A 13,633-nucleotide genomic window follows, 5' to 3' on the forward strand; every position below is an offset into this window, starting at 1 on the left:
TCCCAGTGAATTTCATACACTTAATATATTATGTCTGCTTATTTTACACTGTCTCCCACTTTTTCCCCCAACAAATGGGTCACCGTTAGGGTTACTGATTGAGAGTTGACAATCACCTCTGCAAATTTATGTACTAATGATGTAACACAACAAAGATACTGCACCAACTGAGAACCAATATTTTAGACAACAGACTTTAATACTTGTAATGGGCAAAAAAAAAAGAGAACAAGAGTCAGAAGAAAAAACATGAATTTTCAAAGTATTAGCAAAAGAAACAGGATTTCCAAGTGGCTGATCCTTAGAATTTCTTGGAAGTTTGAAATCTCCTGAGGCAGAGAGGTCACAGTCTGAGAAGTCTGCTAAAGATGAAGAAGAGGAATTGAAGCATTTTATCTAGCCTTCACAGGTGACCTCTGATAGATATCAAACATGATGAAGATAAAGATATATCAATAGCCAGAGAAAAACCAGGAACTAGGTTGACAACAATCTGAAAAGATGTTACACTCAGACTTTACAGAAAGATCTACTATATATAGTAGCTAGATTTTAAAAATCCTTCATGTAAATGTTGTTAGCAAATACTGGAGCCATGAGATTAAAAAAAGTAGATGCTGACAAGGATTGTAACTGGGTTAAAAAATACAGAATAGGAGTAAATGTCAGATTTTACACTAGAGAGATGAGCAAATTGGAATAATCCATAGATCAGTATTAGGACTATGCATTTTAAGATACTCACAAATGGAGTTTGGATAAGCAGTGAGATGGTCAAGTTTGCTGAAGATACCAAGACATTCAAAAAAGGATTTCACAGAGCTCCAAAATAATCATGTAACTTAGTATATAATACATAAAATCATAAGCAAAGGAACTGCAAATATAACTGCAGCTAAAACACCAAAATCAAAATCAATCTAGCGTTTCTTTACACAATACATACAGTAATTAAAGTATATAGTCTTTAGCATGTAAAAGCTGTAGAGATTCTCGGTCATCCAGGTCATGGTTGTTCCCAAAGGTGCTTTTTCAAGAGGCATTTGGATTTTTTGGCTTTTCTTTGAAGACGTTTCACTTCTCATCCAAGAAGCTTCTTGGATCAGAAGAAAACGTCTTCAAAGAAAAATCAAAGTCCAGTTGCCTCTTGAAAAAAGCACCTTTGGGATAATGTCCCCTTACTTCAACAAAGAAACAAAGCTGTTTCAGAACATTTTTTTTTTCTTCGAAGAAAAGCCAAGGAATTAAATGACCCCCCCCCTCCCACTTTAAATTAATCCCGCCCTGTAAAATGATGCAGGTCAGCTTCTTCTACAGCAGTGTTTCTCAACCTTGGAAGCTTGAAGATGGGTGGACTTCAACTCCCAGAATCCCCCAGCCAGCGCTGCTGGCTGGGGGATTCTGGGAGTTGAAGTCCACCCATCTTCAAGCTACCAAGGTTGAGAAAGACTGTTCTACGGGGAATCTCATTTTTCATGCCATTCACGTGCTGGAAGGTTTGGCGGAAGTAATTTTCCCCATCTCGGGACTGGGCGTTTGGGTTATTCGGCGCATGCGCGCGGGAGCCTTCAGCTCTCGCGTTAGAAACGCCCTTTGTGATTCAAATGGCGGCGGGACGCTGTTGTAGAAACAGCCTTTGGTGCTTCTGCCGGGAGCTTCTCTGAGTGCCTTATTTCACAGGTTAGGAGTTTCGGGGATCGAATTGGGGTCTCGCCTGAGTGATGCTGTGCGCAGGCTGTGTGTGTGTGTGTGTGTATATGTACGTGGTTGGAAGGTTTTCTGCTGAAAGCCTTTATTTGAAATTAAATAATTCTGTATTCACAAGCAACTGAGTTCCTGACATGGGTTCCTCCTCAATTCAAATCTTTGTCAGTGCACAACATATGTACAATGAGATTGGGTTCCTCCTCATCACTTAGAGACCAAAGGGCCACAATGCGCTAAACCGAGAGCTGCTCAAGAAAACGTTTGGAAAGTTTAAACAGTTATAGAATGAAGCTGCTAGGAATAAAGGAGAATATTTTATAGCTGGGGGTTGAAACGGTGGGTAGTGGTGCTCTCTGAGTTTGGTTGTTTTCTTGCAAGGTTTCATTACTCAAATTAGGTAACATTATCAGCCTAGCACTGATGACGATACCTAGTGCAAGAAAACAACCAAGCTCTGAAGTTGCTAGAGTATGAAAAGACAGCACAATATGTCAGGCTGGCCCTTGATATCTTTGCTTGCTCTATAAAAGTTTTTGTTTTTTTTTACTCAGAATAGTATGAAGTCTCAAAACACTTTAGAAAAATTTTATTTTCATTCCTTTCTATGAAATGTAATTAAATGAACTTAAAAATCCCATGAAATTGAGATGTATTTCTAAACAAACATAGATTACACAATGCATTGCATCAGAATGTGATTGCCTTGTGTATTCCTCAAATGCAGTTTATACATTAAGTATTGTTATTCATAAAGATGTAAGTAAGTAAATCATGGTTCAGTGTGCAACATGATCATGGCTATTTTTGATAAAAGTGAGATTTGAAGGGAAAGGGGTTAATGACCTAAATAAAATTATTGCAAATTACTTTGAAGGTTGCAAAAAATACTTATTTTGCTCCAAAATGGAATAGACTGCTGTAGAAAATAAAATTAAAACAATGGTCGCTTGCAATGCTCATTACTTATCCTAAAACTTGATTACCGCTAGCTTTACTAACATCCTCCTGTTGCATACTATTGTCTTTTAGCGTACCTGCTGTCTAGAACCAAAACAAAATCTATTTCAGTTTCTGGGAAGTGGGTTTTAAATACTGTTCTGATTGTAAAACTAAGCTTCCAGAAACTCAAAATGATGGCAACATGGAATTTGAATAGCACACTAAATCAGAAATCTTGGATAAAGTGCTATGCATAGTGCAAACCGTAAAGATTAGGTTCACACCATATGCCCAAGCCCAAACAAGAGCAAAATATATTGCAGTTTCTTTAGTATATGAACTTTGCAATAATTAATACAGAAAAGCAAAACTCTTTAAAATTGCTGTTCTCCCTTTTCCTTTACAAGGATATTGTGCCTAATAAACTTTTAGAAGGCTTGGCTTCATGCATACTCTGTTATTGTAGGAGCTATTGATCTGCAGTACTTTATATCTTTCAGACTTTAAATATCATGGATACAGACAAATCTAAGATCCCTGTTTACATTTCCCAACAGTCCAAAACAACTGGTGTTTTAAAAGGTCTGTTAATGTGTTATCCTACAATTAGAGTAATTATCTTATTTCTTTCTGTGTTGCAGTGTCTTTGCAAAGACAACTTCAAATGCTTTTCTTACCTGTGGTAGCTAATCTTAGATCAGCCTGATGTGAATTAGAATTTAATTAAACTTATAACTAGAACTATGTACTTAAATCTCATTCATCTTTTGAAGTAAGAGTCAGGTAAGAGTGGAATTTTATATCAAGATAGTAAATATGCTGTTATCGTCAAATGTTTGGAACCCTTTATTTATATTGTTTGTCAAGCTAGATTTCTTTGGATAATACTATTTAAAATATCAGGATAGCATCAGGTTCTGTGCATATATTCTGGATCAATATCAGTTTTAGCTTTGCATTTTAGAGAATTAGAAATTCAAATTCAGGCCTTCAAATTTGGTGAAATATAAGAATAAGAAGCTGTGTCTGTTGAAAATCAGAAATCAAACCAAGCTTCTGTAAATAGACTTGATGAAGAAGTAATGTCTTCTCCTGCTCATACAGTGATTTAAAGATAAAAAGCAATAGAAGATTTTTTTGCTGTCTCTTTCCTTATCCAAAGTTGTACACAAATTAAATAAGAGTACAGGACTTCAGGAAGAAAGATACAATCTTTTTTTTTTTTTATTGCCATGAGGATGCAGGTCTTCTAGAAGCAGCTACTTTTTGGCTGATGGAATAGAGAGATGGGAGAGGCAGGTGGATATTGCCAGGCTTATTGCTTTAATCCATAATATTAAAATTATTTTATTCCTCCACCATCCCATTATTCCTGTTATTACTAAATCCTGCAACATTTTCCATTTACTTCCAAATTTCATTTCACTCTTAGGTATTATAAAACCACCCTTTCAGTTTAGAACTCATCCTCAGCTTTTTCTCCTTAATGTTAACCTGAAGGCAGGAGTTTTCATTAACTATTTGCTCAAATTTTCCTTTTTTGCAGAAGTGCAGCCCTGTGATTATTCAAAGCAGCAAAACCAGAACAAAGGGATGGACTCGGTGCCTCTGAAAGATCCTGTTTTTACCTTTAGTGCCAACAATCCTACTGCATGTGCTGCTCTCAAAGACCCAAATCAAAGGTATATATACTTTTGCTATGATTGCCAAAATATCTATTTCTTTGGCAACTCCATTCCATATACCACCAGTTCCATATACCTTCCTTTTTAAAAGAGAGAATTTGCAACTTTTTTTCTTCCCTCCCACCAAAAAAGAAATTTGGCCAAATGTGTCAGGGCGGCTAAAATTAACATCCCTAGTCAAAATGCTTTGCTTCCGCGCTCGCTCTCTCTTTCTTCTTCTCCATGTTTGTTGTATTGAAATGTTTAGATTTAAAATCCTTAAGCTCTTACAATATCTATTTGCTCTTCTCATATTAAGACTCACGAAGTCAGGGAAAAAAGTTGCGTTGCCACCCCCTCCCAAGAAAGGACTGCCAACAACTACACGATCGTGAGTACTTGCAAACAAAATGTCCTTTTTTCCCCCTCCCACTTTGTGGCCGAATGCCTTGGAATGGCTTATAAAACATTTTATGTTTTAAATATACCAAATTTTTAATGTCCTCTTCGAATTTGAAAAAACCGTTACAGCCTTGTTTCAACTTCAAAACAAAGTATTCTGATAAAAATTGGAACAATCTGTTTTGAGAATAGAACAGTTTTAGCAAAATTAGAAAAGTCCAAACATGTAGTGAGCAAGAGTACTCTAAAGCCCAAATGTTGGACTCTGAAATGTTTTATAAGCCTCTTAATTCCTTACAAAAATGTACAGGTATTCCTCAACTTACAACCACAATTGAACCCAGAATTTCTGTTGCTAAGTAAAATATTTGTTAAGTGAGTTTTGCCCTATTTTATAACTTTTCTTGCCGCAGTTGTTTAAGTGAATCGCTACAGTTGCACTTAACACGGTTGTTAAGTGAAACTGGTTTCCCCGTTGACTTTGCTTGTCAGAAGGTCGCAAAAGATAATTGCATGATCCCTGGACACTGCAACTGTCATAAATATGAGTCAGTTGCCAAGAATCTGAATTTTGATCATGTGACCTTGGGGATGCAATGGTCATAAGTGGGAAAAATGGTTGTAAGTCACTTTTTTCAGTGACATAAGTTTGAATGGTCACTAAACGCATTGTTGTAAGTTGAGGACTACCTGTATTTAACTTGTAATTATTGAAACCTGTGTTTTATTTTGGGAAAAAAAGTGCGATGGATACAGCATTTACTATGTACAATTGCAGGACCAAATTATGAAAATAGCACACAGTGTAAATATTTAGTTAGATTGTATTGTGGATATTGTACCATGTAGATTTGCATTATTAGTGTGGATGCATATTAATAGTTTCCAGACATTGCTCAAAGTTGGTTGATTGGAGCAGCTCACAGTATATAAGCCTTTTACATAAATGAATATTTGGATACTGATATAGGCTAATCAAGCAGTAGTGCTTCTGTATAGAGGCATTATGTGGTGAATATCTTACATTTTAATAATTTCTCTATATTCCTCTTTTCCATCTGTAAAATAATGAATGTTCTTGAGCCATTACTAAATGCAAGCAAAATTGCCATCCATGATGCCTCACTAATATTTGATTCAATATGAACAGATACAGACGGGAGACTGAACTCAAAAACAAAAACAAGTTGTTGGAAAATGACAAGAGTGAACTGAGTTTAAAAGTGGAGGCAATGCAGGTAAGGAAGCAAACTTGGCTTTTTTTTAATTATGAGATGAAACAAGTAGAGTATGGGTGGTTCTTATAATTTTCTAATTCTAATTAACTTTTTGGATGTGTAAACCCAGTCTTTCCTCTCCTTTGCTATTTTCATCTTTAGAGTAATGAAGGCTGTGCTAGTTGTATAAGAATGACAGGCTGGAACTACTTTAAGGGTTTTATATCATCTCACAATATATCATTTTATAAGAGGATTAAAGTCTTTTTCTTCTGTTTGGTGTGGAAAATATTTGCAGATTAATGCCTTTTTCTTAGAAGAAAAAAAATCTATGTAACTGTATTCTCTAGTATTTCCCTCTATTGACCCTTTTTCAATTACTTCATGTTTTTGCTTAGTCCAGAAAAAGAATTAAAATAGAGGGAATAGTCTATGGGCTGTTTTTCTTTTTTTTTAGCTTATATATATTTTTAAAAAATTGTTTCTCACTGTTTGTTTGTTTGTTTGTTTTATTAGATTTATATACTGCCCTACTCCCGAAGGATTCAGGGTGGTGAACAGGCACAAAATAAAATACATAAATACAAATTTTAAAAGCAGAAATAAAACCAGATTAAACAATTTAGCCCGAGACAAATTTAAAACATCCCAATAATTTAAAACAGATTTAAAATTTTCAATTTAAAAGAAAAGGGGGAAAAGGTTAGGCCAGGCCAGCTTGCTGGAATAGGAAGGTCTTAAGAGCACGGCGGAAAGTGCGCAGATCCACAAATGTAGCATTCTACAGATATGGATAAATTCCATGATTTTCCAAAGTCCACATATTTGAAGGGCATCAAGTTTAGGGGAAACTGCAATCTTCTTGCCTCAGCTCTCTTGAGAGCTTCCACTACCAGACATGGCCAAGTACAAAGCGAGGAAACATGATAAAATAGTTTGCCTCCGTACATCTGGCTTTTGAAGGAAGTCATTTGCTTTCTAAGTGCAGTATCCTAACCTTCCTAGGGTACTATTCAATTTTTGCATGGTGTCCATTTGGATATCTCCCATAGCAGAAGGAAAGAGAATTTTGGTACTTGCCATTAAGAATGCATTTTCTTAACCTGGATCTACCTTCAATGCTTAATTACTCCACCATAGGGAATGGCCATTTCTTGCACTTGAAATGTCTCTGCCTGCATATTCAAATATTGTTATGTTCATGGTAATATGTTTCCTAGCACTTCAAGCTAGTTCATGAAATAAGGAAGGAGAGGCTTCCAGATAGGAGAGGAGAAATGGATCAACCTTCTCTTTTCCAGGCTGTGAAACCTATTCCCTAAATTTGCTATCCTACCATACCTAAACAAGAATTGTCTCAAGGTGCACCAAAGTTCCATTCTCCCCCATACATTTTTGAAATGATGGGACACTGGGTAGGGAATGAAATTCACCCATAGAGCCAAATCCAGCCACCAACTGGATTTGGCTCTAAACTACTATTTATGAGATTAGTGAAATCCTACTTCATGTAACACGTTTTCTAAATCTTAAGAAATCATCATCACTGCTGATATTTATAATAGCCACGAGCAAATAATGTCCCTCCAAATAAAAAGGTTGTTCTATTGCACAATTCTTTATCTTTTCTTGTGTCCTTATTTCTTAAAGACCTAATAAAAATAGGTTCTTTTCTTAATCTGCCTTTTGGTTTGTTCTCTGCAGAAGGAAATGACAGATATGAAGAAGCTGTGTGATAGTCTTGAAAAAGAAAATGAGAAGCTGAAAAACTTTCAGGAAAGCTGCCTCTTGATATTAGAAGCCAAGAATTTGGACCCAGGTAAAGCATTTAATATTCTGTGCTAATTGCAAACAAGACAATCATATACAATACTATTTCTGTCACTATCTTTCCTCCAGCTGAAGGCTAAAACTCCTATGATGGTAGGGCCCTCTTCATGTAATTAAAAATGCCTAGACTAGTGTTTCCCAAAAGGTGATCCATGACCCATTGGTGCGCTAGGAAACTTCACCAGGTAGTCTGACACAGTCTGTTTGTCACTTCTAGCCTGCATCCGCTTCTAAATTGTCAGTCACCTGCTCAGTCTTTTTAATAATAATTTTAATATTTAAAGGTATCTATTAAACATTCTCAACCAGCGAATTGGTGCTAAAAGTAGCCATTGCTATATAGCACCTTATACATAAAGCAATTCAAATGATTAATAAATTTTTAAGTTTAGATTTTTAATATTTTAAAAATGGGAGAGGATGGGTAATCGTATAGAAATGCAACTGTAATAATATGCTGAAAACATCCATCTTATTAGAGATTCAAACATAGGGAGGAAATTTATTTAATTGGGTGGGCCCCACATTTCCCCACTGTTTATTTAGTGCAGAAAGTTTGTGAAACGTTGACCTAGACACGTGATGGCGAACCTATGGCATGGGTGCCACAGTTGGCACGCGGAGCCATATCGGTGGGCATGCGAGCTCAGCTCCAGTATGCATGCATGCGCCAGCCAGCTGATTTTCGGGCCTTCTGGGCCTACCAGAAGTCAGGAAACACACTGTTTCTGGCCTCCGGAGGGCCTCTGGGGGGATGGGAAAGGCCGTTTTTGCCCTCCCCAGGCTCCTAGAAAGGCTCTGGAGCCTGGGGAGAGCAAAAAACGGGCCTACCAGGCTCATCATGCCATCACATGCCAAAAGCAGGGGGAGCTCGGGGGGCGGGCGCATAGAATTATGGATGTGGACACTCGTGCGTGTGAGCCCACCGCACTCCCCCCACTTTTGACACGCGATGGCAAAAAGGTTAGCCATCACTGACCTAGACTGTGATACAAAGTAGAATCTAGGTGGTAAAAAGCAGGGAGATGTTTATTGTACTCTGTTTGTTATATATGAACTAAGTCACTTTAAAATTCAACCACTGAATGAATTATTAGATAATCAGCAATTCTGATAATTAGGCCAGGACAAAAACCTTTTCCATTTTTGCTGCCTAACTGAAGGTTTGATGGTTGAATGTTTTTTTCACTCAGAGCATATGCTCTGCCTCTGAAATATAATCCCTTTGTATGAAATCTTTCCGATTCATGTGATACTATTTGGAAACAGATGTTTGGGAATTTCTTACCAAAGGAGGCAGCAGAATAACTTAAAAGTTGCTTGCCTTCTATGCTTCCAGTTGAATGAGAATAAATACAGCCTTATATATTTGAAATACAATAAAATATTTGAAAATTAGTTACAGGTGAGCAAATTTTGGAGGAAGAAGAAACAAAAAAGAAGTTGCAAACTGAGATAACGGTAAAAATGTGATTCTTTTACTATTCCCAATCTGAGGCAGTCTAAGATTTTGTTACTAACCTAGTAGTTCCAAAGCATGCAAATGCAAGTAGGTAAATAGGTACTACTTTGGTAGGAAGGTAAGAGTTCTACAGGCCTCAGCATATAGTCATGCCAGCCACATGATCACAGAAGCGGCTTTGGACAATGCTGGCTTCCTCAGCTAAGAAATGGAGATGAGCATCACCCCTTAGAGTCAGACATGACTAGCCAGGGAAACCTTTAACTTTTTAAAGCAAAGGACAGGGTACAACAACTAATCTGATAGTTGAATCTTACTTCCACATTGGCAACTGGTTAGTCTTATCAATTGTTTCTGAGGGTGGTAGCTAATTGAGGTAGTGCAGAGTTAAGGCTGTGTGATATAATGTTGTTGAATGCCTTTCTGAGTATGTCCTTTTCCAATGTTTGTTTCTGAGGCAGCTTCTGTATTTTATGGCTAGCTGCTGAATTTAGTTTATGACCCTAGTCATGGGTATAAAATATAAAATAAAATAAAATATAAACGTTTCACATTAAATTACAAATTAGAAGTTGATAATAGTGCTATTTCTAATGTCTTTGCCTGTCAGGTTTTATCGGACAAACTTAATGCTGATCTTGAATTGTTCATCCAAATGGCTAAAGAGGAAAAAGAAAATATTCAGGTAAAACTAGGATGTATTTTCCTCTTTGCCCCTTCAGATATATGTATATTAGTACCATATCACATCTGTGTTTAATATTTTTAATGCTTTTATTCTAACCTTATTCTGACAAGTTCTGTATATCTATAGAAGAAAAAACTCAGAATTTGGCATGTGTAGTTACTATTTATTTGTATGTATGTATCAATTCCAAAAGACTCTCACTTTGTTTTGTGCAAGCAATTTCTGACAGATGTTTTGTACCTAACTGACCCAAGTAAGGAGGGAGAAACCTGTTCTGTTGAAACTAAGGACAGAAGAAAAACCTACAAGTTGAAACTAAAGTAGATTCAACTGAATCCTGTACTAGAAAGAACTTTGTGATAGTAACAGCTTTTAAGCAATAGAAGAGTGTGCCTAGAAAAGTGTGGCACATCCATTTTCTTTCCTGAAAGTTTTGAAAGGAGGTGGATGACCCCTTGTTGGGGGTTAGATCAGTGGATTTGTGCACAAAGTAGGGAGTAACTAAATAACATAAAGTGTCTATTCCAGCTCCTAGATTTAGTTTCCTCTACTTACAACCATTCATTTTGCAAATCTTCAAAGTTACATCAGCACTGAAAAAATTTACAACCAGTCTTTGCACTTATAATCATCGGAGCATCCCCACAGCCATGTGATCAAAATTGGGGCAATTGGCTATCCGCAAGTATTTACAATGGTTGCAGCATACAGGGGTCGCATGAGCACCGTTTGCAACCATCCAAGCTAAATTCTGACAACAGAGGAAGCCGGATTCGCCTTAACTATGTCATTACATATGTCATTGTCCGGAGAAGGGCGGCATATAAATCGAACCAATAAATAAATAAATAAATTACCTTAATATGTGATTCGCTTAACAACCATGGCCAAAAGGTCATAAAATAGCACACAATTCATTTAATAATTCCCTTGCTTAGCAACAAAATTTCTGGTCTCAACTGTGATCATAAATTGAGTACTACCTGTGTATCAATTTTCATAATTGTAGAATTTATTAAATGCAATTGTAATAAAGTAGACATTGCTACTTAACCACTTTTGTCTTTACAGAATGCTCAGACCAGATGGAAGCAGATAGAGGAGGAGAGGACCCATTTCTTAGAGGAGCAACAGTCTTTTCATAGAGAAATGGAAGAGCTGTTTGCTGCTTTAAACCAGGAAGTTGACTTCTTAAACTCATCATAGATTTGGGCTGAGATTTATTAAGTTTATCATTGTAAGGAATTCAATTAAAATAGTAATAATAGTAATGTATTATTAAAAAAATAGTAATGATAGTAAAAATAGTAATATTTATGTTAAGGTCTCTGCTGGACCGCATTTTGTAAACTACTTTATTGTTTATTTTGAAATAAAATCTCTTTGTTTTCACCGATCCAAGTTTTTGTTGGCTGAAGTCATTTCCAACACCATGGATCATTTAAACAAAAACTCATATTCTACAGAATAGCTAGAAATGTAAGAAAATACGAAACTTAAATTTAAACTGAACATACCAGAAGAATTTAAAAATACTATTTTTCATGTTTTTCTTGTTTTTTTCTTGGCTTTGGAAGAAGCTAATCTAGGTATGTGAGATATATTCTCTGTCATCTTACATCTCTCAATCATTCAGTTTTTTGTTACTGAAAAGAACTCTATTCCCTAAATATTAATTTACAGACAGAAATGTTTATACTCCTATTTATCAGGATTGAAGAGCTTTACGTATGTCGTGTACAGGCTCTTCAGATTGAACTTCAGCTTCCATCAGTCCTAGCTAATATGGATGATGACAAAAGATTACGGCAGTTGTTTCCAAAATAGGGGGAACAATCTATAATGTATTATAAAATCTTTGTAAACTGTTCCATTGGCAGGCCATTATAATGTATCAATGGGCAGCAAACAAGAGGTATTAATTAAAATCAATTAAATTGAGTGTTTATATAATTTGGCTCAATAGGTGATGCATTTATGCTGTTTAGTTGACATTTTGAGTAAGTTCTTGATGTTAATGGCAATAAAAATGTATTGATTTATTTAAGTTTTATTTCTAATTGCTTATGTCACCTGTACTTTCTAGGAAAGTATAGAAAACATCTTAGGCAGATTGTTATATTTTAATTTCCTTCCTAATCTATTTTTGCTCTGTAGAAGCTTTCTAGTCAGCTAGGCTAGGTAAAAATACCTCAGCATATTTTAACATGATTTTTTGAAGACTTGGACAATCCACTTTCAATTTCTGTTTCAGAAAGAAAAGTATTTTATTATTAAGCTGCATTAGATTTTGTTATTGTACCTAGAAGCCCCCATGATTGTTGCTATCTTCTATAATAATCATTTCTCTGTTAAGCACATTGATTACAAGCATACTCCACAGTTTTCTGTCCGTAGCTAGTTTCCACATCCTTCCATTTAAGACTGATTTTTTCTGATCTTCCTAAAATATTTAGCACCAGGTTTTCTTTGGCTTTCCTCATTTTCTCTGATCATCTGGTGGTATCCAATTGATTGCAGACTTTGCTGGATGTTGCTCATTCATGCAGAGCACATGTCCAGTAAAGCCCATTCTTCATTTTGACACAATCTCAGTGTCTTCAGGAATTATTTGTAGAATTTCCTCATGTGTGTCATGGTTCCAATATGAAATATATGAAGAATCCTTTTGAGGCAATGAGGTTGATCTTATGAATAATTCTTGTTGTAGATTTCCAGTTCTGATTAGCATAGATGGCAGTCAGTATGGCATTCAATAATCTGATGTTGGATGCTATGTTTATAGCAGATGTGGTTCATTTGTTGGAGGACGACATTTGCCTTGCCTATTTGGCATTTCACATCTGCTTCAGTTCCCTTCAGATCTGTATCCATATCACCAAGATAGTTGAATTGTTCCACAAATTTTAAGGCCTGTCCTAATGTTATCAGGGTGTTATATTGAAATTTGCTAACTTGCTTGGACTTGTCTTCACTGGTTTCTAAGCCCACTTTACCTGCCGCTGCTTCAAGTACTAGTGTCATATCTTTCAGCTGTATCTTAGTGCTTTCCAGCAAAGCAATGACATCAGCAAAATATAAGTCAATTTGCCTTGTTTATTCCATGGAATGCTAAAGTCCAATTTATTCATTGCCTTTTTCATGGTATAGTCCAGTGTTTCCCAAAGTGTGGTATGCGTACCCCCAGGGGTACGGGAAGAGTTTGGTGGGGGTACACGTTGCACTGGAGTTTGGTGGGGATCACGTGGGAATATCCACTGCACGGTGCTTAGCTGCGCCCAGAGAACAAGGAAAGAAATAGGCGCGTATCGTAGTTTTTACACGGGAACTGGGGCCATCGTACATCGTATCGCAACTCATTATGGCGGGAACTTCTGCGCATCCTTCGCGCAGCTCAGGTTCGGCCATTTTTAAACTGCGGGAACATTAACAGTTGATGTTGAGCCACGGAGCTGTTTAAACGCTGGAGAATTGCAGTGTTATCTAACGGTTAGAGTTAAAGCATATGTTTTTTATGAGGGGTACTCAGCGTTACGAAAATTATAGAAGGGGTACACATATGTCAAAAGTTTGGGAAACACTGGTATAGTCCATGGGAGAGATCCAGCCCTCGCCCACTGCTTTACGGGGTTCCGCAGGGCTCGGTACTCTCTCCGCTTCTGTTCAACATTTATATGAAGCCGCTGGGTGAGATCATACCATGGACTGAGGTATCACCAATATG

General features: G+C 36.6%; 1 protein-coding gene across 2 annotated transcripts; it reads left to right on the plus strand.

Moving 5' to 3' along the window:
- Positions 1–1,417: 1,417 nt before the first annotated feature.
- KNSTRN (kinetochore localized astrin (SPAG5) binding protein) lies at positions 1,418–11,305 on the plus strand. Of its 2 annotated transcripts, XM_034417864.3 has the most exons (9): positions 1,418–1,680; positions 3,147–3,228; positions 4,193–4,328; positions 4,630–4,701; positions 5,863–5,950; positions 7,634–7,748; positions 9,159–9,220; positions 9,832–9,906; positions 10,981–11,305. In XM_034417864.3, exons 2-9 carry the CDS (start codon positions 3,159–3,161, stop codon positions 11,113–11,115), a joined length of 753 nt encoding a protein of 250 aa, XP_034273755.2. In that variant the 5' UTR covers positions 1,418–1,680; positions 3,147–3,158; the 3' UTR covers positions 11,116–11,305. The 2 variants fall into 2 exon arrangements, with proteins under 2 accessions (XP_034273755.2, XP_034273756.2); XM_034417865.3 differs by lacking the exon at positions 3,147–3,228 and having other exon boundaries at positions 1,571–1,680.
- The last annotated feature ends 2,328 nt before the right edge of the window (positions 11,306–13,633 follow it).

This window comes from Pantherophis guttatus, chromosome 1 (genome assembly GCF_059756535.1).
Source record: "Pantherophis guttatus breed Tessera chromosome 1, ASM5975653v1, whole genome shotgun sequence".
Classification (NCBI taxonomy): domain Eukaryota; kingdom Metazoa; phylum Chordata; class Lepidosauria; order Squamata; family Colubridae; genus Pantherophis; species Pantherophis guttatus.

Bases quoted from the DNA above. Each gene is read 5' to 3' on its own strand.
- KNSTRN (XM_034417864.3), top strand. From the start codon at position 3,159: ATGGATACAGACAAATCTAAGATCCCTGTTTACATTTCCCAACAGTCC. The intron at 4,702-5,862 runs GTGAGTACTTGC...CAATATGAACAG, and splicing joins CTGCCAACAACTACACGATC to ATACAGACGGGAGACTGAAC. The intron at 9,221-9,831 runs GTAAAAATGTGA...TTTGCCTGTCAG, and splicing joins AGTTGCAAACTGAGATAACG to GTTTTATCGGACAAACTTAA.